The sequence below is a fragment of the Lepisma saccharinum genome, chromosome 1, assembly GCF_977018435.1.
Source record: "Lepisma saccharinum chromosome 1, izLepSacc3.1, whole genome shotgun sequence".
Classification (NCBI taxonomy): Eukaryota; Metazoa; Arthropoda; class Insecta; order Zygentoma; family Lepismatidae; genus Lepisma; species Lepisma saccharinum.
The window spans coordinates 161,567,508-161,593,293 of NC_139229.1; the positions used below are offsets into that span (position 1 = coordinate 161,567,508).

At 38.1% G+C, this 25,786-nt stretch overlaps 1 protein-coding gene across 1 annotated transcript; it reads left to right on the top strand.

The window, feature by feature from the left end:
- Positions 1-2,390: 2,390 nt before the first annotated feature.
- On the top strand, positions 2,391-25,786 carry LOC145989828 (uncharacterized). The gene is made up of 5 exons (XM_083125223.1): positions 2,391-2,472; positions 4,513-4,626; positions 16,738-16,826; positions 18,580-18,778; positions 25,515-25,786. The coding sequence occupies exons 3-5, from the start codon at positions 16,812-16,814 to the stop codon at positions 25,745-25,747; spliced, it is 447 nt and encodes a 148-aa protein (XP_082981349.1). The 5' UTR covers positions 2,391-2,472; positions 4,513-4,626; positions 16,738-16,811; the 3' UTR covers positions 25,748-25,786.

Genomic DNA, 25,786 nt, shown 5'->3' on the forward strand with positions numbered 1-25,786 from the left:
TATTCATAGGAGATTACAAATTCCAATTGTTTCACAAGTAAAATATCTAGGTGTATACTTTGATGCATCATTATCATGGCAGTATCAAATAAATATGATGAAAAATAGATCCGATAAAATATTTCATTTATTTAAAGCTATGGCGAATACCAAATGGGGAGCACATCCTACCAGCATGCTTATGTTTTATAAGAATTATTATCGAGCAGTATTAGATTATGGATTAATGGTCTTGTGTAATCTTCCAGTAACAAAACTTTCTCCACTAGAAGTCCAGCAACGAAAAATTCTAAAAAGATGTTTGGGATTAATGAACAGTACTCCTAATGTAGTGGTATATATGGAGTCAGTAGAATGTTCGGTTTCTGTGAGGATAAAGTTAATTGCTATAAAAATGTTATTTAAAATTCAACATTCACCATGGCATCCTTTCAATGATGTGTTATTAAATCTTTTAGAGCTGCATGATTCAGGAATAACCAATGATAAATCAGCTACGCTTTGGGTACAACTATTTAGTAAATATCATCATGAATGTAGTCAAGTACTTATAGCAAGAACATTGCCAGTATACTCGTTAGAATTTCCCACACAACCAATTCAAAATATATATTTCCCGAAATATAATCATTCAGCTGAGTTTAGAGAATCTTGGGAAGACTTTTATCATATATATACAGATGGGTCTAAAACTGAAAGTGGAGTAGGAGCAGCTCTTTATGATACTGAAAGAAATATATCAAAAATGTTTAGGTTACCAGGGGAGGCATCCATATTTACAGCTGAAATATATGCGGTATATCAAGCTTTGATTTATATTGGTACAGTTCCAGAACAGAAATTTCTAATACTGGTTGATTCGCAAAGTGTTTTACAAGCAATACAATCTAATTATAAAAATTTATTTAAAATATCACCATATGTCATCAATTGTATTCGTGCAACTAATAGCTTAATTAGCAATGGAAAGGTAGTTCATTATGTGTGGGTAAAATCACACATTAATATTTACGGAAATGAACAAGCAGACAGATATGCAAAACAAGCTGCTCAGATGAATGAAACAATCCAGTTACCATTGCATTACACAGATCTTCTGCCGAGGGTTAGGAAGAAAATTTTTGAAGAATGGAACTTATGGTGTAATAATGCATTAGAAAGCGTTGGTGAAAGTTATCGTCCTTATGTTGATTACACTAGAAAAAAACCTTGGTTTTATAATTGTAAAGGTTCAAGAAATGCAATTGTTTTAATAAATAGACTAAGAAGTGGTCATGCGAGAACATATCTTCATTTATTTAAAATACACATTTTAAAATCTCCGAATTGTGATTGTAGTGATTTAAGGGGTGATGCTCATCATATTATTTTGGAATGTCCAATTCACTCAGAGAGAAGAAAGACTTTATACAAAACATTGTCAAAAATTAATGTTCCTTTCCCTATTAATATGACTTCAATGTTGTATGCTCCAGATATTAGAATTGGATATGTTATACTTGCTTTCTTGAGAAAAGCTGATATAAAATTATAATATACTTCTGTTACTGACTGACTTAATGTAGTTACATAAAATTGTATTTAAGAGCGTTTATGAACTTTGTGTGTAAAAAATTTATATTAAAAATGTATATTATGTACTTATAATGTATGCTGGGCATAAACAGCCATCTGTAAAGCTGTAAGTCCAATAAATCTTTGTTGAGTTGAGTTGAGTTCAACATTTTTGTGCAAACAATTTACAGCTTATGCTTTAATTTACGTCAAATTGTTCTTATAAACCTTTAACTGGAAGAAATTCACTCCAGGATAGTTGTTTTGTGCAAATCTGTGAAGGAATCCAAAAATAGCACAAAAAATTCCCAAACAAAAAAAGTGGCCGACGGGACCCATCTATATAAATTCTCCTTGCTTATTTAGAATCTTCAGGTATTAACATAATAATGGCTATTTTTCCTGTATTTGGAACATAGAAAAAAAAGGAAAAAATAAATAAATAAATAAAATGTCCAAGATAGATCACATACATTTGCTAACAGAGAAGAAGACTGCAGTTTATAATTATAATAACCTTGATTTTCACCACTGATCACTTTCAAGCGACAATGAAGCCAGGTGTGCCAAATATGGATGTGTAAGCCTTCTGTTCTCCTAAGTTAGCAACAATACTTTCAAATGAGTTCCTGTCCTTTAAATACAAGTAATAAAAGATTGAATCTGCCTAGACATATGAAAGAAGTTTCACGTTTTCACATGCAGACACCTGTGATCTGGTAATTCTGCAGACTCAATTCGAAACACGTGACTCTCATGATAGCTATTCATACGCTCAAGACATAGGTACAATTATACATCCATCTTTTACGATCTGATTCTAAATGTATCAAAGAGCGTGAAATGTACGTGAGCAAGAATAGCATTGTATGTTATGGAGTGTTTGTTTTGGTCTATTCAGAATTAAGAAAAGAAGAAGTAAGTAAATACAAGTCAATTTTAACTAAGTACATTTAAACTTAACTAACTAACTAACTCTCTAGCCTTCTTAAACCCGAAGGCTCATGGCTGCAGCAATAAAGGCCTTCCATCTGTCCCTATCTTGAGCAAGATCTATATACTCTTTTCCTTCCCTACCGATTGCATTTAGGTCCATCTCAACGTTGTCCCTCCATCTTCGTCTTGGCCTTCCTACAGGTTTCTTACCATCAGGTTTCCCAACAAGAATCCTGTAAACTCCTCTTTCCTCTCACATTCGTGCCACATGGCCTGCCCACCTAAGTCTTCTTGATTTAATTATTCTAATAATATCTGGACATGAATACAAATTATGTAACATTCTCCACTCGCATGTCTTCTCATCCCTTTTAGGTCCAAATATTTTCGTAAGGATCTTATTTTCAAATACTCTCAATTTATGTTCCTCTCTCAATGTAAGGAACCAAGTTTCACATCCATATAATACTACAGGCAAAATTACTGTTTTGTATATTTTAACTTTAAGTTTCTTAGATATTAAACGAGAAGACAAAAGTTTATGAAGAGAGAAGTAACATGCATTTCCTGAATTAAGCCTACTTTTTATTTCCTCTTTAATACAATTTTCATTTGTTAATATTACTCCTAAGTATTTGAATTTGGATACTGGTTCAAACGAGTTGTTATCAATAATTAGATTTTGATTATTACCTAACACTTGGTTTCGGCCTGTAGTTTTCTCTTTGCCAACTTCCAAACCTATCTCTTTAGCAGTTTTGAAAAAATATTTTAGCATTATTCTAAATTGTATTTATATCATCCTCTAATAAGTCTACATCATCTGCATATGCTAACAACTGAGTCATACCATTTAATTTTAGTCCCTCGTTAGTTCTTTTACCTTCCTAACAGCATATTCTAAGGCAAAATTAAAGAGCAATGGAGATAATGCATCTCCTTGTTTTAACCCATCATGAATTGTAAATTTGTCTGACACATTAATACCCACACGAATTTTACTTTCTGTTTCACTGGTGCATACTTTTATCATACTAACAAGCTTCTTAGGTATTCTTAACTCTACTAATATATTATATAATTTATCTCTTTTGACCGAATCATATACTTTCTTGAAATCAATGAATAGCTGATGGACATTTTGATTATATTCCCACTTTTTTCAAGTGTCTGTCTGATGTGAAAAATTTGATCTGTAGTTGATCTGTTACGTTTAAATCCACATTGATAATCACCTATAATTTCATTAACATATGGGGTTAGTTTTGTTAAAAGAATGTTAGATAATATTTTATATGTTGTTGAGAGTAGAGAAATTCCACGGTAATTATTGCAGTTCATTAAAACTTTATAATTAGAAATCATTAATTTCCATACACATACATATATACCTATGTTTGTGTGTGTAGACACACCCAAAATATTTTATAATGTTTAAAAGTTATGAATGAGATATGGGGACATGAAAATGTATGTGTTGGTAAAAAATGGGAACTAACACTGTAAACAGAATTGTTCTTGAAGCTCTTAGGTAGGGTATCTTCTTGAACATTTTAATAATTGAAACGAGCAATATTTTCATATAAACATTTATTTGAATTAAATGAGGGTAGCCATCGACACGCCTTCCTAATCGAAGTTCTAAATTCATAAATTTTGTCCCAAAATGGTGAAAGAAATTACCAATTCTAAATGTGTATTATCTATTTTTTTTAATTACTCATCCAATATTTGTAGTGTTGATAAGAAGTGTGCAGTTATTTTATTAGATGGAATAATTTTACTATGGACATTTCAAATCATTGATGAAGCCCAGACTTCACTGGAACTCTATATTATATAAATACATAGATACTATGTCAGGATATTAAAAGCGTGTTGCTATTATTTTAATGATGAAATGATTTCAATTAGCTTTGGAGTATTATTAGGTAGATCATAATTACTTTAAAATATTTCTAATTTATAAAAAATACATTTTTTAAGTCTTTGCTTTAGCTACATTTTTTTTCATTTTGATAGCTGCTTGAATAAAACCAGTTACGGTAACTGTAAATGTAACTGAGCTACTATTTCTGAAGAATGTGTAACCCAGCTACTTTCCCACCTTGAGAACATTCGTGGCCATCCGTGAAGGTAAGAAACGGTCTGTTAGACTAGAAGATGCTTCAAACATTATCTTGTCATCTGCCTCCCTCGTATAGTTTTTTGTACAGCTTCACAGATTAGATAAATTCCTAACGGATTTTCAATTGCAATATACCCGAGATGTCCGGCTTGGAACTTCCTCCAACATAAAGAAGATAATGGAGCCCCCCTCCTTTCACACTCCCATCTTGAACCTTGAGCCGAAGTCACAGCTTCATTTCCGAAGCCGTCATAACGTGGAGTGTTTTTCAGCAGAAATCAATTAAGATGGGCAGTAACAAAGCGTAATTAAACCGTCTGGAGTTTCTGGAATCATTGTGATTGAAGACGTTAACGGCTGGAATCCATGGAATTCATTACTGTAGCGATGAGACAAAGTTTCATCCTCACCGAAGACACCGCCATGAGACGGAATACTTTGATCTTAGGAACTCTCATCTCGAAGGGGTGCTGTAGAGGAGAATGGGGGGGGGGGATTGATGTGTTGCGATGTAGTTGTTCCGCTGGTTCATCACTGATGTAAAGGGCTCCCCGAGGAGGCTGCTTGTATCTAATTATTTGTACTGAAGCTAGGATTCCCTTCCACTGGATTCTCCTACGGACAGTCCGTTTTCACGAGCCAGTAGCGTTGCCAAAGAAGTTCGTGTCGATGGGATCAACGGTGGACAACATGTTATGGGGGTGGAATGGGCTACACTTTGGTGGTCGTAGCTGCTAAACACGTCGTAGCTAATTATACGTACTTTTGCTAAAATAAAATCCTTAATTGTTTAATCCCTCGTATACTTTATGGTGGACTAGCAACAACCCCAATGTTATTCACGATGTGACCGTTGAAAATTACTGGACAAACTAAACCGAATAATAATACAGAACCGTTTTTCATGTAGCGTTCTGCTTAGAAAGAACAAGCTTCTGAAGTTTCAAAACCCCCCATCAAATTTACTTAAAATCTTCGAAAATCTGACATGAAGAGCTGTGTGGATTAGCCTGATGAAAAATTCGTAAGTATAGCTGAAACGTTGATATCGAAAACTTTTATGCTTGTTTTATTTGCATCGAAAAATGATGGTGCTTTTAATATTAGATTAATATTTTCGTGTTTACTATCGGACTCCCAGTTGTTAATCTGTCAGAGACCGTATATGTGCCTGGTACTCTGATACACTGACAGAGAGATTCCTTTTGCCCTTATTCCCACACAAGCAATAACTTTCTTCCTGAATGGTTCAGCGACAGAACCTTAGTTCGTGTTTTTAATTTAGGCTCTCTGCGGCTCGAAGATAATTTTAGAAGAAACTTTGAAACACTGCTTTCTGCAAAGAAGGCCGGAAACCGCGCGTACCATTCTGCTGCATTCAAAATTTGCCACGAACCTCCGTTCTCGAGGGGTCGGTTGCTTCTTAATGAATCTCCAAACTAGAGAGTCAACAGCCTTGTGTGCTTTGGACTTGCCTTCGAAACATGATCAAACCGTTCATTCTTCGACGCTCTTCCGAAACTTCCAGAAGACACCTCGTGGAGAAATATCGAGAGAAACTTGCCTCTTAATTAGAGGAGAAACACTCGAGGCTAATGTGAGAAAGCTTCTTGGATGCACATTGAAAAGTGGTGTTTTTTTTGTTCTTTGTGTTTTTTTTATGGTTTTTCTTTCTTTGCTAGTTTTCCAGGATTTATCTTTCATCTTCCTTGTTCCTCTTTTTCTCTGGCAAGGAAAGTTTCCGAGCAAATAACACCATCGTCTGCTAAGATCGTGGTTGGGGGAAGAAATTTAAGGAATGAGTTAATACATCCGGTAAAGCTTCCGGGATTTTTGTACTGGTTTTGCAATGTTTTAAGAATGTTTCATATTGGAAGTGAGGTAAAGGGATTTTTTCTTCTCCATGCGCGAGTGTCTTGATAAATGACTCCATCGCGCTTCGGATGAAAGGATGTGGTTTACGACATCTTCCGGAAACTTCAAAAAGCAATCCTTTAATAATACGCGTTTGAGAGCCCGATTCAGCTGCTTGCCCTCCCACGCAAGTCTCTGTCTTTCGGTTGAGCTAGAATTAATATCAGCTTCATGCACACAGGCTGATCCAGATGGGGACTACCTACTTATAGTCGAATGAAGGGTGGGAACTGCTTCGTCCAATCCATGGACTGGAGGTGAACGTAGTGTGGGATTCGATATAACTTTGACCAAGGAAACTTACCTCATTTATACATGCTTCAGTCTGCGGCTGATAAAATGACCTCACTTTGTAACATAAATTTCACTCAGTAGCATTGTTTCGAACCAAACCTTTACTTTTCTCTTTTATTTACATATTTTATCCAAGCGTACTTCCATTATAAATCTCATTTTTAAAAAGACAAATTGGATATCTTCATTTAGTGACTCTTGTTCAAGATGTTTCAGGAGGTTTGGTGCAACTTGTTTCATTTCCAAAACAAGTAACACTACAGAGAACTTGTTCTGAACTTTTTTGAAATGCAAAAAATTGGAAAAGTCACATGAGTAAAAAAATGTGGTATCTAGCTTCATCAGTTTCGAAGTTGTATCAGTACATATTTTCAAGATGTGCCACATTATTTTCTAGAGGAGCCATACAGATTTCGATTTATTAAATTGGAAGGAGGCGAATGTCTCACACATACATACGCGCACTTATTGTTTTGCTCCTACACAACTGAGTTCGAGCCTACCTCCGTGGCTGAGTGGTTAGTACAGTGCGCTACGACGAATCGCTGCCTGGACATGGATGTTCTTTGTAAGTGTCCTTTCGTCACTTTCATCACATCATCGCTCACTCTCATCTTTGCAATTAGCCAAAAGTTTCAGAAAAGCGAAGTAAAATTAACCGAATCAATCAACAACTTGGTTCGAATCCCACTTCATGATGTTCACTTGCATCGCAGAGCTTCTGCCGATTTCGTGCCGTAAACGAAGCTTCAATCTTCTTTATTGATTCACATTTATAGACATCCTATAGTTCGAAACAACAGCGACAAGAACTGAACTTCAGAAGCGGAACAATTGCGATTGACACTTCAGGTAGCGCCAGAAAGAACCAACGCGACAAGTGGAAATATTGACAAACCTTTCGTAAAATATTAAAACACAACATCAAAAAGCGTCGCGGTCACAAGACGGAGGATCCGTCACACAGAAAAGCCTATCGGGAACTTTTATGCATTGCAAGTCCCCTTTGAATAGACACATCCATACGGAACAGCAAAGAAGAACAAAGACTGAAAGGTGGAATGAAAAGCAGATGAGAAAAGGAAATAAGAAAAAGCAGGAATTTCTTATCGATATTGAATACATTTCATCTTCTGCATAAAATATTTGTCTTGGTTAGTCTCTTGTGCTCTTAAAGAAAGTATCAGAGGACCAAGCAGGCTTTAAAAGCATGAGTACATCAAACCGCAGATTTCTTAACATAAAATTGATCCACCCCTTCCGTGGGGTTTATATAAAGGAGAGAAATTACCGCCTACTATTGTTACGTTATTGTCAAATACATAAAAAATAAGGCCATTAATTAAGTACAAAAGAAAGCTTCAACCAGAGATTCTTTGCCGTAGTGGTGCTTTACTTTAAATCTTGTACTTCTCTGTGCGCAGTAGCGGTTTCTGCCTATTTGTGCATTCGCACGTACACACCCAAATAAATTTTTAATTCAAATTATTATTATACTTATTCATTGAACTCTATCTCCTTCGAAACATCAAGTGTTCCCACGCCGCTCCATCAAGAGAGATGGTGGAGAAGCCTGCGATCAGTGATATCAACCCACGGAGACCGAGCCGCGATCGGGGCTTGAACACAATGATAGTTTCGCTCGCTATGACGCTGTTGCAGCAGTCGCGTAGAGGACGCTGATTGAGTCTTTTGGCTTGAGCGCCGTGTGAGGGGAGGTTGAATCATTTAGCAAGGCCGGGAACACAGCGATCGGTGTGTTAGCAAATGTAGTGTTGCAAACCCATCTCATTGGAGATCGTGTGACGGAGTCGATGCAACCCATACATCATCGCAAATTGAGGGTTTTTTTTTCTTTTTTTTTTTTTAAAAAGGGAAACTTCGATGGTATATTGTCCCGAGTATAACAGGGAAAGAAAAGGAGGAAAGGGGGGAGGGCAACCGAAACCAAAACGGGTGTTTTCTAAGCATGCCTTTGCTTCGTGCATCTTGGCCAAAATAAACGGTCTATGTGGTGCAGTAGCCGAATTATCAACCCGCGGGGAGGGAGCGTGCATCAAATAGTCAGCTGTTTTGCATTGTGTGCCTGTTACTGCGTTACAAAATTGTTTATCGCTGTCAAAAGGTCGTTCCTGTTTCAGAGCAAGGTGTTTGATTTCATGATGAATAGGGAAACTGTACATAGCGAAAGCAGACTTAATATTTAACGTTATTGAATTTTTGGAGGGAAGTTAGCTACAAAGCTGTAGCAACTGCAGTAATATATGGATACTGCGGAAGAGAAGGGAAATTCTGAAGTACGATTGAGATGCAGGGCAGTGTGAACTTAGTGAGTACTGTTATTTGCTTTAACATTTATTATTCTTTTGATTTCGCTTGATTTAATCAGTCTGTCATTAGAAATAAACAACAGCTAGATAGATTACAAATGATTTCCTCCATGTGGTAGTTGGATCGGTTTCCTTGGTGTACGCCAATGCTATTATTCTCCTTGATCATTTATATCAGCAGAGCGGGGGAGAAAGTTTTCACGAAATATTTTGCAAATCGACAATAGTATTGATATTGTAGATCTATGTTTTGAGTAATTTTGTCAGGTTATCGAATGCTAAATTACATATTGCACAATAACATCGCTCTTCTCGTGATTGGCTGGATAATATCCGAAATATTTGAAATTTGTAAAAAAATTCGTGTTAAAAAATCCTGAAATATAACTCTGTCATAGCCTCATTTTCAGTGAAAGGTGATCAAAACTTGGGTTGCCAATACATTAAGCATCATTATGTACGCAAAAACGGGTGTGCGTATTTCACAGGGGTGGTATAACACTTCTGGACGCGAGACTGAAGTGCAGACCCATAGAGCCAGACCACGAACCGCCACTGCCTGTGCGTATGTTATTTTGCGTCTCCTCTTGTAAATTCTCACATATATACTACGAGAAATAAGAAACAGGTTGTATATTTTCTGACTGTATGTACGGAAAAAGCAGAAAAATCATAAAAATCTACGTTTTCAGAATATTTGAAGTAAAGTTCACCTCGGGCAGTTTTCAGTTTTATTTTCTTGAGTGGTGTATTTTTATTAGTGGTGATGGTGGAGAGAGGAGGTATGGGTGCCCGCAAAAAAAAAATGAGGAGGGTAAATATGGAAATCGTGTTCTGTATGTGGATAAATTTAAGTTCGTGTGACGTCAGTGTCCCAAAACCATCATGAGCCGTAGATTTGTGGTGTATACATCCTTCTAATATATTTTTAAGGATTAATAAATTAGATGACTTGGTCTTTGAAACAAATAAACAATCCCACACTTCATTTTACTACTTTCCATTTACTACTAAACATTTTCTCTCTTTTCAATTGGAACAGTTCAAGATTCTTCAAGATTACATTTTCTTATTTTACATAAAAATATTGCCACCATTTCCATCATTGTGATTAATATGGTGATATAAACACAGCATGAGAAATAGGGAGGGAGACAGACAGAAGGAGAGAGAGGGGACAAATTCCCAAAGGGGAAATTATGGAGACACTTGAGCGAAAAGATGAAAAAGAAATCAAGCGACGAAGTAGAATGAGGAACACTACGAGAGTGAGAAAGGAAGCTGAAAAACTAGAGATGATACAGGAATAGAAAACTAGAAAGGGTGAAGAAGGGATTAGCATGAAGGGGAGAAGGAATGATAAATGCACAATATATCCTTACTTCAACATCGCAACTTATCGAATAATTTTTCGAGATTTAACTGACCTCCGTGGCAGAGTGGTTACCACACCGCGCTACGAAGCCAGAAGTCCCGGGTTCAAAGTCCGGCCTTGGAATGGGTGCTCTTTGTGAGTGTCCCGTCATCAATTTCATCATATCATCACTCATCCTCATCATCACGATTAGCCAAAAATGGCAGTAAAGCAAAGTAAAATAAACCAAATCAATCAATCAATTTTCGGAAATTTAGTTATCTTACGTCAATGTAATCATCATAAAGAATTTACATAATGATATTAATCAATATTAAGGAGTTTCGGAACTTATGACTTTATGACATACCTAGGAGTCGCGGCGTTTGGTCGGCATTTCGTCTGGCTGGCATTCGTGAGACCCAGTTCGATTCCCAGGGCGAGTAACCTCAGGTGCGCTACAGCACGCGCCATGAACTCTCAAGTATTCTTAACGCAGAATACTGGATATCCATCTGAAGAGAAGACTTAGTTCTATAATTATAGTCAGCATTCTTATAGTCACTCTTAAAAGGTTACAAACTACAGTTGATTCACATCACTGCAATCATTGCGAGACTTCATCAACATCACGAAAATGAAGAATATATATGTGCATAACTTCGGCCTATAATCATCTGACTCATTTTTATCAATATTCCAGTGAACTTTTCTCAAATGATAATTAGGATACAGGTATAAACCCAATACGGACTCGTCTCAGTGGCATTAATTTTTTTTAACCATATATTGGGGCATTCCAGCGTTGCGCGTGTGACATTTTACACAAAATGTAAGGATCTAGACATGGGATTGGATTAAAATATTCATAATGAATTGATTTCATAGAATTATGAGGTACTTTGTGGTGTTTGCTAACAAATGAAATTAGCTTGAGCCTTAATGACATAGCTTGAATACATGAAAAGCATTAACGAAAATGCGTTACGTGTGTGACGCTTTAAAAGTGTAGAAAATTTTGACTTCATTTGTCTGTGAAGCATACTGGCTAAAGATGCTAATAATTTTTGTTGGTAAAATGTGTAAATTATTTGCATTCACAAACATTCAAACTTTAATGCAATAATAGTCTCCAGATTAATTCATTTTGTTATTTATTTGGAGTAGGACAACATTCCGTGGAATACCTCTGCGGTTTTGTTTTTTTAAAATTACACTTATAAATTCTTCAAAACCTGAATTTGAAGATTGTTATTGAAGAACTTTTTCCATTCTCTAGGGGCTGATGTAGAAAATCCACGGTAAACTTAACCATACCCACGATCCGGCATAAGTTTGGTTCAACAAACTTTACCTTCTGACATTCTAATTCATCACTGGAATAACTGCCGTGCTGCCCTGTTAACTAAAATTGCAAGCCCCTCAATGTAGCACAAATTGACCTCGCAGGGGTCGAAGATTGGGGAGGTTCGAAGGCCTGGCAGACAATGCAATTCAATCGCACCGCTCAACGGTTGACTTCACGTGCGATGAGCAGAGGACACACCCTTAACCATGACTTCATTATTCTGTCACTTGTTTAATCTCAACAGCAAACTCCACGTAAATTCGTGACGTACGGTGGCGTCGAGTAATTTCCCTTGGGATGCTAATAAGGGCACCTGAGTCGCTGAGCTAGTTTCAGAGTTGTTCCGATACGATAGGTGGGTTAAGTGCGAAGGATGTTCATTAGATCGACTCCGACAATTAGTAAGGTCAGAAATACAAATTTAATTGAATGCAATTAATTCATCGCATTAAGTAATCTCAGCAAGATATTCACTTTGTTGCAATTTGCTCTCTTTGTTGGATTTCTAGAACTATACATGCCAGCCCTTGTAGTGCTCTTTATTCAATTGAAAAAGGTAAAGCTCCCACCTGCACACATTACAACATGCCATGAAGGCATGTGGGGGGGGGATACGGTGGTAGGGTCCCACACTTTCATAATCACATACTATTGTGGAAGTGGTGCGATCAACACCACGCTCCGGCCCCTTTAACTTCCCGCCAGAACTGAACCTACGATTGGATTTGAACAACTATGTACAGTCACCGACAATAAAAATGGGACACCTAGATCCTGAAATACTGGCTTCCCTGGAATGCGTTATGTGTGTTACCTAACTCTCCAGCGATATCAGAACTTCCTATTGAAGTCGGATCATCACCGTAGATTTAGGCAACAAACATAACGCATTCCAGGGAAGCCAGTATTTCAGGATCTTGGTGTCCCATTTTTATTGCCGGTGACTGTACCTCCATTGGATACTGAACCCGGGACTTCTTGACCATAAGACGATGACGTTACCACTACTGCATCGGTGAAGGAGCGCGTCTGTGTATCTTTTGAAGCATTTTGTGCTTTCTAATTAAGATTTTTGGAGTTCGGCACGCAATTTTGTATAATCGTTATGTTGTGTAGATACAGAAAAGTGCTGGTGGCCATGTCGGACCAACAACTGGGGAGGGGGAGGGAAGTGGCTAAAGCTTCCAAACTGAGTAAGAATTTAAAATCTATAGTCTATTGTACAGAAATAAAATGGGATTCGACGAATGAGCTGCCTTTGTGTTTTTCACTTTCTAGCAACTCAATACTTTTGGATTACGCAACCTTAAAGCCTAAAATGTTCATTGTCGTTGTCTTTTTATTATAGTTATCACTTTACTAGGACAAATAATATTTTTGTCATATAGCCCAACACCAGTGGTATATTTACTTTTTTATACTTTACTTGCTTCTTTTGATTGGCATTTATATTTTAAATAATAAATTGAATAGATTTTTGTAGCCATAATCAAACAAAAACTCAAATTACCATTCTGTGTTCATTCTGCGTATTCTGATGTTTCAGTTCTCTTACCTGACAATGAGCCCTTGTTGGGTTGGATCTTTCTCGAGTTACAGCCGCAAGGGTGAAGCGACTTGCAGCCACCTGGAAAGATGGATGGCCTTTCGTTCTACGTTCACCAGCGGTAACCAAGAAACTAAAATATTCCATTGGATCCAGTCATTGTCAACTATTTGAAACCAATTTTTATATGTGTCAACAAGCCTAGACATAAGCGAACTAATATATTAATATTAATTTAAATTTAATTTAATATTAATAATAAATTTGAAGGGTACATATTAATTAACGTATATAGTTGAAAGAAATAGAAAGCTATTTACGAATTTACGAGTATAATTGTTGGGATCGGGGCATCGAATTTTAAAAAACAAATTTACCAGGTCGCGGGCTCACGAAGGTTGAGAACCACTGACCTATACACTTTTTGCCATTAACTTTATATCATCGTCATCCCACTTAATTGTTGAATTAAGCTGTGTTAAATGAATCAATCAAGCAATCAGTCAAACAAGAAGGCTCCGTGGCCGAACACGGTATGCGGTCGACTTCCGACCGTACCACCTAAGTTACCGGTCTTTAAATGGATATTCTTTGTGAAAGTCCCTTCATCCCGTTCATCTAATCATCGCATATCCTCACCGTCGTAGTTAGCGAAAAGTGACATAGAGTGACGTAATGTAACAAAAATACAAATACATAATACAATTGATCAAGACTTCGATGCAGGAAAGGAGAAAGTGACAATGAATAGTCATCGTGTCAGACTTCACACTTGAAATGTCGCACTGTTTAGCTTCGTACTGGTAGTCCGCTCACAGCAAGCCACCTCAGTAGGAAATTAGATCCAATCAATTCCGAACAAATAATTTCCACGTTCTTTCTTCATCCGTCCTCATATCGTGAAAAATTCAACACCCTTTTTCAGTGTCTTCATTTCCGTCTCCGACGAAACGACCAATGAGGAATTGATACATGTTTCTCCCTTTTTGTGGCCGGTTATTCCCCCTACCCGTGAGTGGATTTGCGCGCGTTGGGCAAACCAACAAATCCTCTATCGTATTCCATCGCAGCTCCAAATGTCGAGTCTCAAAGCGTGTTACACCAAATTAACACAAACTTCTTTGATGCTTTTCAAATAGAATAATTTCTCTTTGAAGCAACTTCGCACCGAACAAATTTTAAATACAGTAAGTTGCCTCCTTCATGTGCACGGTTACATGTGTATTGTTGAAAATCTAAAAGATGTAAATAAATTCATTTCTGTCAGAGATGAAACTAACTTTGGTTTTTCAGAGATATTTGTCACGTGAAGGATATCATCACACCCACCTCGAATGAAAACGCTCTTAAAGTTTTCACATGTCAGACATTTTTCGTAACAGCCAGTTTTTCTTCAATCTTTCTTCTTTCCGTTCCTTGCATGCTACTATACTGCTTATAATAGTAACACTTCCATCAGTACCCATGTAAAATTCTAACTTACGTCCGACACCAGACCACGTAGATCTCTCTTGAATCTCTTTGCGCTTCGTGAAGGAATCACTTTGCCCTTTTAAAAGAAAACTGCAAAATATTTTTTGCACACCCTGCTTCTTGAAAATCTGACATTACAGGATTGTCGCAAAATTATTGATATTGAGTACAACATTATGAAAACGTTTGCAGCAGTCGCAAGATTTTGGTTCAAACTTGAAAGCTCATCAGACGTCAAATTCATTAGATCTGTAGAAATTCTTCGGGTGTCCTCCGACGTAAAAGTTCTCCTTCATCCATCTTCGTGACGTCATGGTAAGTTTGGAAACTCTATTTCTGACTGTGCGGTGAACTTGTCTGCAAGTGGGGGAGGAAGCAACAAGACCCGTTCCAGGGAGCAACATATAATAAGCTACGAAAGTCTTGGGGGCAAAGACCCCGCACTCCATCATTTAACTCCGCCGGATCGATTATCTCGCGACATTGCTTGTTCTTCCATAGCCACTTTGTTAGCTTCGCATCTTTCCGTTGTGCGGTGTTGTTGCGTATTCTTATAACCTGTTCCCTCTTTCACAGTAACATTGCAATTATATTTGCTGAGACATCTCCACTTGAGAAGCAGTGAGCTTAGATCCAACACGTCCTTGCTTCTTCAGATTAAACCTAATAAGTTGAGACAGTACCTTTTAATTAATGTATAACTTATGTTTTAGGCCAACATGTTTAATGAATGAATACATGTCACTTTTACATTTACACTTACAATCCAATAACGTGAAATCAGAGGTAAATTCAATTATAAATAGTTTAATAGCAAGTTTACAAGAAACGTATAATACTAGGTGTTCAACGATTTATGGTATTTCTCTCTTTATTTCTATTTCAGTTATTTTGCGTTGCTTTTTTACCTCTTGGGTTTATCAGGACGACGAAGATGAATGATGTTCTGATGAAACGGATGACGAAACATATACAATGAAACTCTCATGTCTGACACAGGGTTCAAACCGTAACCTCTGGTTTCGTACCACGTTAAGATAACTACTACACCACGGTGGCCGGAAACAGATATTTAAATAAATACAAGCATCTGTGAGGTGGAAGATATAGCGAAGCTCATCATAACTCATAACTAGGACTAGGATTTTTATGACCTAAAAATCAGAAAAATATGCCAAATAAAATATGCTCTTACGACCTAAAATTTTACAAAATATGCACTATAATCTGAAAAATATGCCCTTATAACTGGACTGTTTCAAACATCAAAATCTAACATATGCTATTTTCACATACGTACTATTTTTAGTTCACTTTATGGGCCCTGAGTTCAATGCACAATGAATACTTTCTGCAAATTTTCAAATAGAAATGAAAAAGATTTTGCTGCAGTCCAAAAAAAAAAAAAACTCCAGTGAACATGGGAGTAAGAAAACGAATCCACTTCGAAAATTACTTTATATTTCTTGAAAAAGCGAAAGTATGCTGAATATGATCGAAAATCAATCAAAATATGCTCTAACGTACAGAAATGGTCAAATATGCCAAAATATGCCTGTATAAAGCACCTTCATTCAATTAGTTTCTTCATAATACGAATTTCTATATATTTAGGGAACACATTACCCTTACCAAAATATATATATATATATATATATATATATATATATATATATATATATATATATATATATGCTATGTCATGGAAATCCTAGTCCTACTCATAACTAAGTTCGTTGAAAAACAGTGCCCAAATTTTAGTGAAGCGAAAGTAGGAATTTGTATTTTTTAGTTTGACAGTGTTTTATTTTTTCTACTTTCATGCATACAGAAATAATGAGGAACATTGTTTATTTTCAGGAACCTATTTCGAATGGAAGCTTCAGTATTTTACAATTGACAACATTCAAGACCTTTCCACTAGTAGTCTCTCAATGGATAATGAAGAGGTAACTAACTGATCTATCTTCATACAAGAGAGTAAGTTACTTCGGTAACAGAAAGCATCGTAATTATTGTCAAAGGTTTCTGGTTCTCACCCGACCTGTCCATGGGTGTTACTTTCTAAGTGTATCTTCACTAAATTTTTATCTCGTCATCGTTTATCCTCACTGTCACGATTACCAAATAATGCCGAAATCGGCACAAAGTAAAACAAAAATACCAATACACATAATTTATTGTGACGAGAGTCTAAATGAGTTATATTTGATCTTTTTACTTATTTGCTTTTTTTTCTCATGGAAAAGCATAAAGTTTAGTATTGTAAGAATGGAAGGCATGCATACCCACGAATCGGTGAGACGTCAAGAGGCAGATGAGACTGATGGTCGTTAGTCAGTGAGTCAGTCTTCCTTAGCGCCTCGCTACAAAAGAAAAGAAAAACTCCACAATTGAATTAAAGTTTACCCCAGTTATGAATGTTTCATTTGTTACTTAGGACACATGGGTGTCGCCAGAAACTTTCGAAGGAGGTCAGGACGTTGATTAGACCTCACTAGAAATAATAACAAAATAATTATTGTTATGATAATACAATAATTACAATAATAACTGTTATAAACTAATAAAAATAAACCAATCGTATTCCAAATTTCTAATCATTACTACTGTATTATTGTTGTTGTTGTTGTTGTTGTTATTATTATTATTATTATTATTATTATTATTATTGTCATATCCTCGAGGAGACTTTTCTACTAGGTCCACTAGATGAGTGAATATCTCTTTTCCATTAATTTCCGTACATTTCATACATTTAGTGTACTGAAATGCATATACATATATTGCACACCCCGTTCAAGAATAGGTCTACAAATTCGGCAGAAATTTCAGTCATAAAGTTTACCTTGTTTAACCTCTCACATAAAAATGTAATATTTTGAATTTTGAAAACTGTGTAACCATTTATTATTTGGATTAAGTGGCACAGTATGAAAGCATAAACTAGTGATTTTTTCTTTATTTTGGTTATTCTGTTCGAATACTAACTAATTCTACTTTATTTCGGTTATTGACTATAAAAGTAACAGGCCTTCTGCTTTTTTGTAACTTAAAACGAACCATGCGAAACTCCAAGGAGAAGGGTTGGACGTGATGGCGCAATGGCAGCGTCTTTGCCTTGTAATCAAGGGGTCTCTGGTTCGATATTCGGTGGAGGCACATAGTGGTTCGGATCCTACTTTAACCTGTAGGTCCAGTCCCGACTAGCCTTACTGTGCATAAAGTGAACTTACAACACCAAATCAATCAATCAAGGAGGGGTGGACGGACCGACGCCCAATGTAAGATACAATAATGCCTGCCCCCAGCAAATATTTTCACATTCACCTTCCGGTTCTCTTTCTGCTGGCGAGGCTCATGATTAGTTCACTGTAATATTTCATTGAATTAAATTATTCACTTATCATCAACATTCACTTCAGCAATAGGAAATCAATTTCAAGAGGTCTAAATTAGCCACAGATGCATTGTAAATAGTAAATGGTCCACCTAAAGCTTCGTGAAATTACTTTCGAACATTTTAAACTTTACTGTCCTCGCATGAAAGTTCTGTTCCCACGTTAAATTAATAATACCAGCTTATGACAACGATAATAACAATAATACGTCACTTTTAAGAATTCAAAGCATTTGCTATAAGCAGAACACATGCCAATTGCATTAGTATCTAACAGAAATAAATTGCTCCTTGTGTTTCAGGACTCTGAGATTCCGAATTTACGGTGGCTGGATGTTAATATCCAAGTCTTTATTCTGCTTGGTGTTCTTGCTGTAGCTGCAGCTGTAGGAGTATGGTTCCTCTGCATCAATCCCTGCATCCACATATCAATTATGGGATACACTGTTGTTCAGTATTGGGTTGGCTACATTCAGGATAGAAAGGCTAATGTTGATCCTTGTAAGTTTAGCAAATTATCTTTTGAAGAATAGTGGGAAAACGTAACTATTTACAGTAACGAAATGAGAATAGTAATAATAATAATAATAATAACTTCGGATATGTGAAAATATATGTCATATCCACCACATATAATTTGTGGGTGCCTATTATTTCCTATCTGTTTCACCTGTTAATTACTTAAATCGTTTATTTTTATAATGTACCTTTGAATGAATAAATAAATATGTGCATCAGTTAGGACCATAGCCGTGGCACAACAGCCCGTGATGCCCAGGCCCTACCTGACTGTCGACCTCACTCCCACATGCCTCAGCAGAAGTGAGCGATCATCCACGGGGTGAAGTGTGGTCAGCACGACGAACATCCTGTTGTTTCCATGACCGGATTATACTACTCATTCGTAGCTCCCCAATTTCCTCACGATGGTGGGTGGCCACCGGTCCCATACACAGGCCTTTTCTCAGAAGAAAAGTTGTTACGCTTTCCCCTCGAGAGACTCAAACCTGCGCGCGTCCTGTATCCCGAGCCCCAAGCCTGACCGCACTGCCACGGAGCGGGACAGTGAAGATGAGAATGACCTTAGCTCTCGAAAAAACTTTGAAGCATATCCGGAACTGACTTGACTGATATCCAAAGAGAATCTCTTTATTACAGTGGCGGCCGGCGGCAACTATGATGGGTAGTGCCAACGTGATCAAGTAAAAAAAAACTCCGCAATGCCCCCCCCCCCGGCCCCCTCCTTGAGGTTGCGCTACTAGCCAAGATGTTTGTCCTCGTTTGGTAACGTGGAAAACAACATGTGTTTAAGTAATAACGTACTAATCCGATTCATCGTCACCCACTAACCTATCTTTATACACTACAGGAAACTTCCTTAAAAATATAACAATTACAAGAGGAACGGAAAAACAAATCCTATCACCTTCTCCTCCCCCATGCACACGTATTCTAACTGGATGTCGAAAATATCTTTGTTATGAAAAGAAATTGTCGAAATGCCAAAGGAAACTCGCATCATCATGGGATATTTTTAAAAAAGTCTGGATGGCCCTCTTGGTGCATCTATCTATTATCAAAAATGTTCATTTTGGAAAAATATTAGGTTCGTTTCTCCAAAAGTAGGCAGAAATTACTTCCCCAACGGGTCTTACAAACCAGTCGTATTTAGCGACTTTTTTCTGAAGGTGGCAACTGTGTCGTGTCAACACTGCGAAAGTTCCCTCGCCAGGCCAGGCTAAGACTGGCACGGTTTCTTATGGGCTAACCCCGCTCCCTGCCACTTTGTTCTCGGCTCATGGTGGAAATGTTCCTCGCCGAGATTTCTTCAACCCTCTGCACGTGTGTCAACGTGGTTAGGTCCATGATTAGGCCAGCTCTTCCGCGGCACGGACTGTTGCCTAGCGAGGATACGAACGAAACAGCTGGCGATGCAGTGAGGAGGTTGGGGCGGTCGTCACGTCAGCTTGACCGATTGCAAGATTCGAATCTCCTTGTCTGTAAACTATCAATGTATTCAATTAACTTTACTTGGCGACGTATGAATTTCTTCTGAGGGTAGTGCCATGGCACGGCGGCTATACCCCTTGAGCCGCCGCTGCTTCATTATATCTAAGCAGGCACGTATCCAGGAATTCCTTTCGGGGGGGGGGCTCAACACCATTTTTTTAAGGGGTATAGTAAGAACCTCACAATTGTGTGTTTAAGACCAGAGGTGGCAATTGGGTTCCAAAACGGGGGGGGGGGGGGTGCGGAGGGCGTTGCAAGGAAAGTTTACTTTCTCTTGGTAGCCAAGGCTTAACATTAAGAGGTCATAATGTTGAGGCAAAAAAATAAAAAATTGGGAACAACTATCTCTTAAATCGTTGCCACTGTAAGGCTGTCATTTTAATCAGAACGTGAAATCGGAACATTTTTTACCACTCGACTCCTCTGTTTCCATGCATTAATATTGTGTGCCGGAACCATCTCAGTATGTGTGTTTGTCCATTTCATCTTATCAGACACAAAAACATCTATGGTGTCTTTGAGTGTTTTGACTAAGCTGTTACACATGCACGGGATGGACAATCCACTCGACAACGCGAGATTCAAATTGTGGGCTGCGAACTGGACGCAGACAGCTCTCGAATATTTCTCTCTGATTCGAGCCTGAACACCACTAACGTGTCTTGTCCTCCCATTTTTCAGCTTTTATAAAAGCCGAAACCCACCAAATTGTTCACATTCAGGCCTTAGCACTCACAAGTGTTCAAAAACGCCTGTCACAGCTTCTGCTGTCTTGTCATATATCGGCATGAAAAAAAGGAAGTCTTATCGAATACAGGTGGATCACGAAACAATTAATGCACAGTGAAAACCCCTCCGCTTACTCATTTATCTCCAGTGACGTGCCCAAGGGAGGTTTGGTGAGGTAATAACCCCATTTGACCCAGTATTCACCCTCTCCCTTCCGAAAATCCTGGGCACGCCTCTCTTTATCTCGGATATCTTTTAAAATCAACTCACCAGAAGTTTTTATCATCGTATTGTAGATTGAAGTAAGATGCGTTCTTTCTGCAGGTTTGGATATGATCCTTTAGGGTGCTGTCGTCTGCCTGCCTTCACAGCTAACCTTAACAAGACCCTAATTTTCCATCCTTGTGACTTGGATTTTCAAGACTTAGGAAGGTTTCAGACCAAAGGGACACGCGATACATGTTGATTGGAATGGGCCAATCAACAACAACGTTTCACACCGTAGCGACACAAAGGCCGCACAAACCTAATTTCGATTTGTGAAATCCTCAGGCGACAGGGTGTGAAATCTCCCTTATTAGGCCACTGTCATTGTCACCTCGAAGTAGTAGCTCTTGTTGACCACAGAAAAAATTATCCTCAACCGGTGATAATGCTCCTCAGTTTTCTTCTCTCTCTCCTATATTTCTGTGCTTGTTACGATTTGATATACACAGGACATGTACTATGTAGACATTTTAACGAAAAATCGGTTGAAGTCAAGGATGGCTAGGTGGCTCAGTTGATAGAGCCCTGATTCGGGTCCTGGTAGAGCCTGCAATTTCCGCCTAAAATGTCTACATATGCAACATCTTCTTGCTTTCTCTTCTCGACATTCATAAAATTTTCGGCTGTCTCTTTATGGTAGTGTTTGAATGTGTTTCGAACCCAGTAGGCTTAAACAAAATTATTTTTTATACCATGAAATTCTCGGACTGCATATATGAAATTTAGTTCGGCAAAACTAAATCATCACTCAAAACTTTGATTTTCAGTTGATCTATGCAGTTTATTTCTGTTTTAATAAACCACTCCAATATCCGGTACTGCTGAAATATTCACTTTAGAGAGAGACCTTTGATCTCTTCGGCCCTCGAACCGAACTAGCACTACACTGAGGCCCCGGAAATTCTGCTGTCGTCAATGTCTTCATTTTCGAATCACTATGTATCTTATAAAGTAATCAGAGGACGCTGACTGATCTGATCACCAACGACTGTATTAATTGTCACACTTACCTCTGAAATCTCATTAACCGATTCTTTGTACAGATCAACCGAAAAATTGAATCCTCGTATTTATATCCTCATTATATTCTAGAACGTTCCGCAGATAAAACGATTCGTTAATATCGCCAGTAGTTGACTCCTTCTCTCATTCAAGAACGTACCCCTTCCCGCCTTCCAGAGATTAGAAATTACAACGAATCGCCCTAAGTGTGGCGCTACCTTTGTTGTGCAGCTTCCAAATGCTGACAAGTATCTACATAGTGCTCAAATGCGCTGCGAGAACACCGAAAGCACAAGAAAAGTGTACGTGCAATATTATCAACAACAGGGTTATAGAACATTCTCCGTCTTGCCTCGATAATTGTCTATCTCCTTAAATCATCGTTACATTATTCAAAAAGCCAAAAACCTGATTTTATCTAGTGTAAAATAAAAAACATTCCTGGGGGGGGGGCTCGAGCCACCTCAACCCCAGCTTGGATACGTGCTATTAACAATAACAGGGTTATAGAACATTCTCCATCTTGTCTCGATAATTATTTCTCCCAAATTATCATCACATTATTCAAGAAGAAAAAATCCTAGTTTTATCTAGTGTAAACAGAAAAAAATTCCTGAAGGGGGGCTCGAGCATCCTGATTCCCACCTTGGATACGTGCTATTGACAATAATAGGATTATAGAACACTCTCCGTTTTGTCTCGATAATTATTTCTCTCAGATTTATAAATTTATTATCTTCACATTATTCAAGACGCCAAAAATCTAATTTTATCTAGTGTAAATTGAAAAATTTCCTGAGGAAGGGGGGGGGGTCGAGCCATTAACTATAACAGGGGTATAAAACATGCTCCGTGTTGCCTCGATAATTATTTCTCTACTTACATTATTTTCACATTATTTAAGAAGCCCAAAACCTAATTTTATGTAACGTAAACTGAAAAATTTCCTGGGTAGAGGGTCTAGCCCCCTGTGCCCCATCTTGGATACGTGCTATTATCAATAACAGGGTTACGGAACATTCTCCGTCTTGCCTCGATAATTATTTCTCTCCTTAAATTATTGTCACATTATTTTATTTCACACCACAAGAAATCAAAAACCTCTTTTTATCTAGTGTAAACCTAAAACTTTCGGGGGGGGCTCGAGCCCCCTAAGCCCCCCTCTGGATACGTGCCTGTATCTAAGGTATTGTCAGGAACGCTATAAAGTTACTTTCTTCAGCTGCTTGCAAGTGCCTCATTCTTAATCTTACTTCTGACTTTTATAGTGTTTTGTATGTAGTATAGAACAGGCAAGAAGGTAATGCCGGAACTGTTATTCATGCTCGTGAATATGGCCTAAATCTACGTGTGTTGTCTACTCGTAATCTACACGTGGATTGCAATGGCTTGAGGAAATGTCAGCAAGAAGCTATTTGCACACCGCTCTCAGGCACTTTCTCTCCCGTCCCTCATCTTATTCGCTCTCTTTGTCCAGATGTAATGTAGGAAGGTTCCCAGGTCCCTTATTTGAGTTTCGTCCCTTCCAGCCATTTCCCTCCCCGAAAATGGCCCTCATTAGCCCTTCCATTTTTGATTCGTTCATATTCCTTATGTATTTCCGTCTAGCCTCAGCTGTTTCTTTGCACTGGAGGAGAATGTGGAATTTAGTCTCGCCTTCCCCACACATTGGACATTCTGCACTCGCGTCCTCTCTCACGTTCTTGAATTGTGCCCACGCTCCTAGTCTGAACCATGCCAAACTCGTCCTGTCACTGCTCCACACGTCTACGTATTTTCGCCTTCCCCATTGCCTATCCCATCCACGATTTGTGCCGCAGTTAAAGTTATTTTTCCCGCACATTCTTCCAAAATGTTTTGTTTGTTGATGTCCTCCAATCTGTCCCGTATGATCCCCATTTCCTGTATGCCCGCCCTCCCCTCGGCTCCTCCTTTCCAAATCCACCCCAGCCCTATGGTATAGTTCCTTCTTTATCATTATTACCCATTAGCGTTCCTTTGTCTCATTGCTCTGCGCTTGTGTCGCAAGTTTTTTTTTAGATTTCCATCCCCCATATTTAGCAGTCTTGCCAAATGTTTGAAACCTCTCATCTTTGCTTCTACTTCCTCCCTATACTTTCCCTAACAACTCCGCACGTTGCCGTACTCATTCCCACCCCCAGAACTTGTTTTAGAAAGTTTGATTGATTGATTGATTTGGTGTTTAAAGTCCACTTTATGCACACTAAGGCTAATCGGGACTAGACCTACAGTTTAAAGTGGGATCCGAACCACTGTGTGCCACCAGCGGGTATCGAACCCGGGACTCCTTGATTACAAGGCGACAACTCACATTGTCATGTCCATACCCAAGTAATCATACTGTTTTACCCTATCTAGTTGTGTCCCACTATATTTCCATTGTTCGTCCCTACCCAATACGTACCCATTTTAAACACCATGACTTACGTTTTCGTAATATTAACTCGGAGAGCCCATTCCTCGCAGTACATATGCAGCCCATCTAACCCTTCCTGTAGCCCTTTTATTGTGCTAGAAATTACCACCAGGTCGTCCGCATACAGTAATAGTGGTACTTTTGGGTCCGCGATCGACGGATTGCGTGTCCTCCTGTGATAGTTCTTCTGCAATATCATTAATATTAAACAGAATGAATAAAAGTGAGGAGAGTACGCAGGCTTGTTTCACCCCCAGTACCGATTCATTTGATCCCGTCACTTCACCATTCTCGCATTTAACGTCCGATAAAACCAAAATACATTTTGCTCGTTCGTGTGTTCGTACTTCCTGCAGTTAGTGGGAACAATTTGTGCTAAAAACGTTTTTTCAAAATATTTATTGAAGCCAATAATATGTTTGTAAATATTGCATTTCAATTTTCTGGACACGACTGGGGGTGTCCTCCCTAGTAATAAGTGTGGATAACCCCCCTCCCCCGCCCGACACACGTCCGTAATTTCTCCGAGTCAAATTGTAAAAATCCTAATTGCAATAACTAAAAACAATATTACGCAGGTAATTTGGTCGGTCTCCCACTTCATGATCAACTATTGTCCTGTAATCAATGTCATATAGCTAATCATCAACCATGCATCCTCATCGTCGCGATTAGTCAAAAGAGGTAGAAAAGTGACGCTAAATAGAAAATTCATAAATTTCCATCTCGCCTACCCCCTGGCGACGTGAGGAGTGAGGAGAATACACGTTTACCAAAAATATAATTTTACAGGTTACCGTGTTATGAAAGCCCAAGCGAAGAAGTTGAAGCTTAAAATGCCACCGGCATCTGAACTTCCTGAACTGCTTGAAGTCTATGAAAGCATACTTAAACAAGAGCAAAGGATGAAGGATGAAGAGGTAAATCTAAGTCACCCCAGCAATCATTACAATACCACTGTATCTGCCATCATGGAAACAGAAGAACCAGCAGCCCGAAACTCAAAAGACAACATGATTTCATGAATTCCAAAAGAACAAACTTGATATTATAACAAGCATCTA

Coding starts and splice junctions, on each gene's coding strand:
- LOC145989828 (XM_083125223.1), top strand. Junction 18,779..25,514: donor AAAGGCTAATGTTGATCCTT/GTAAGTTTAGCA, acceptor ATAATTTTACAG/GTTACCGTGTTATGAAAGCC.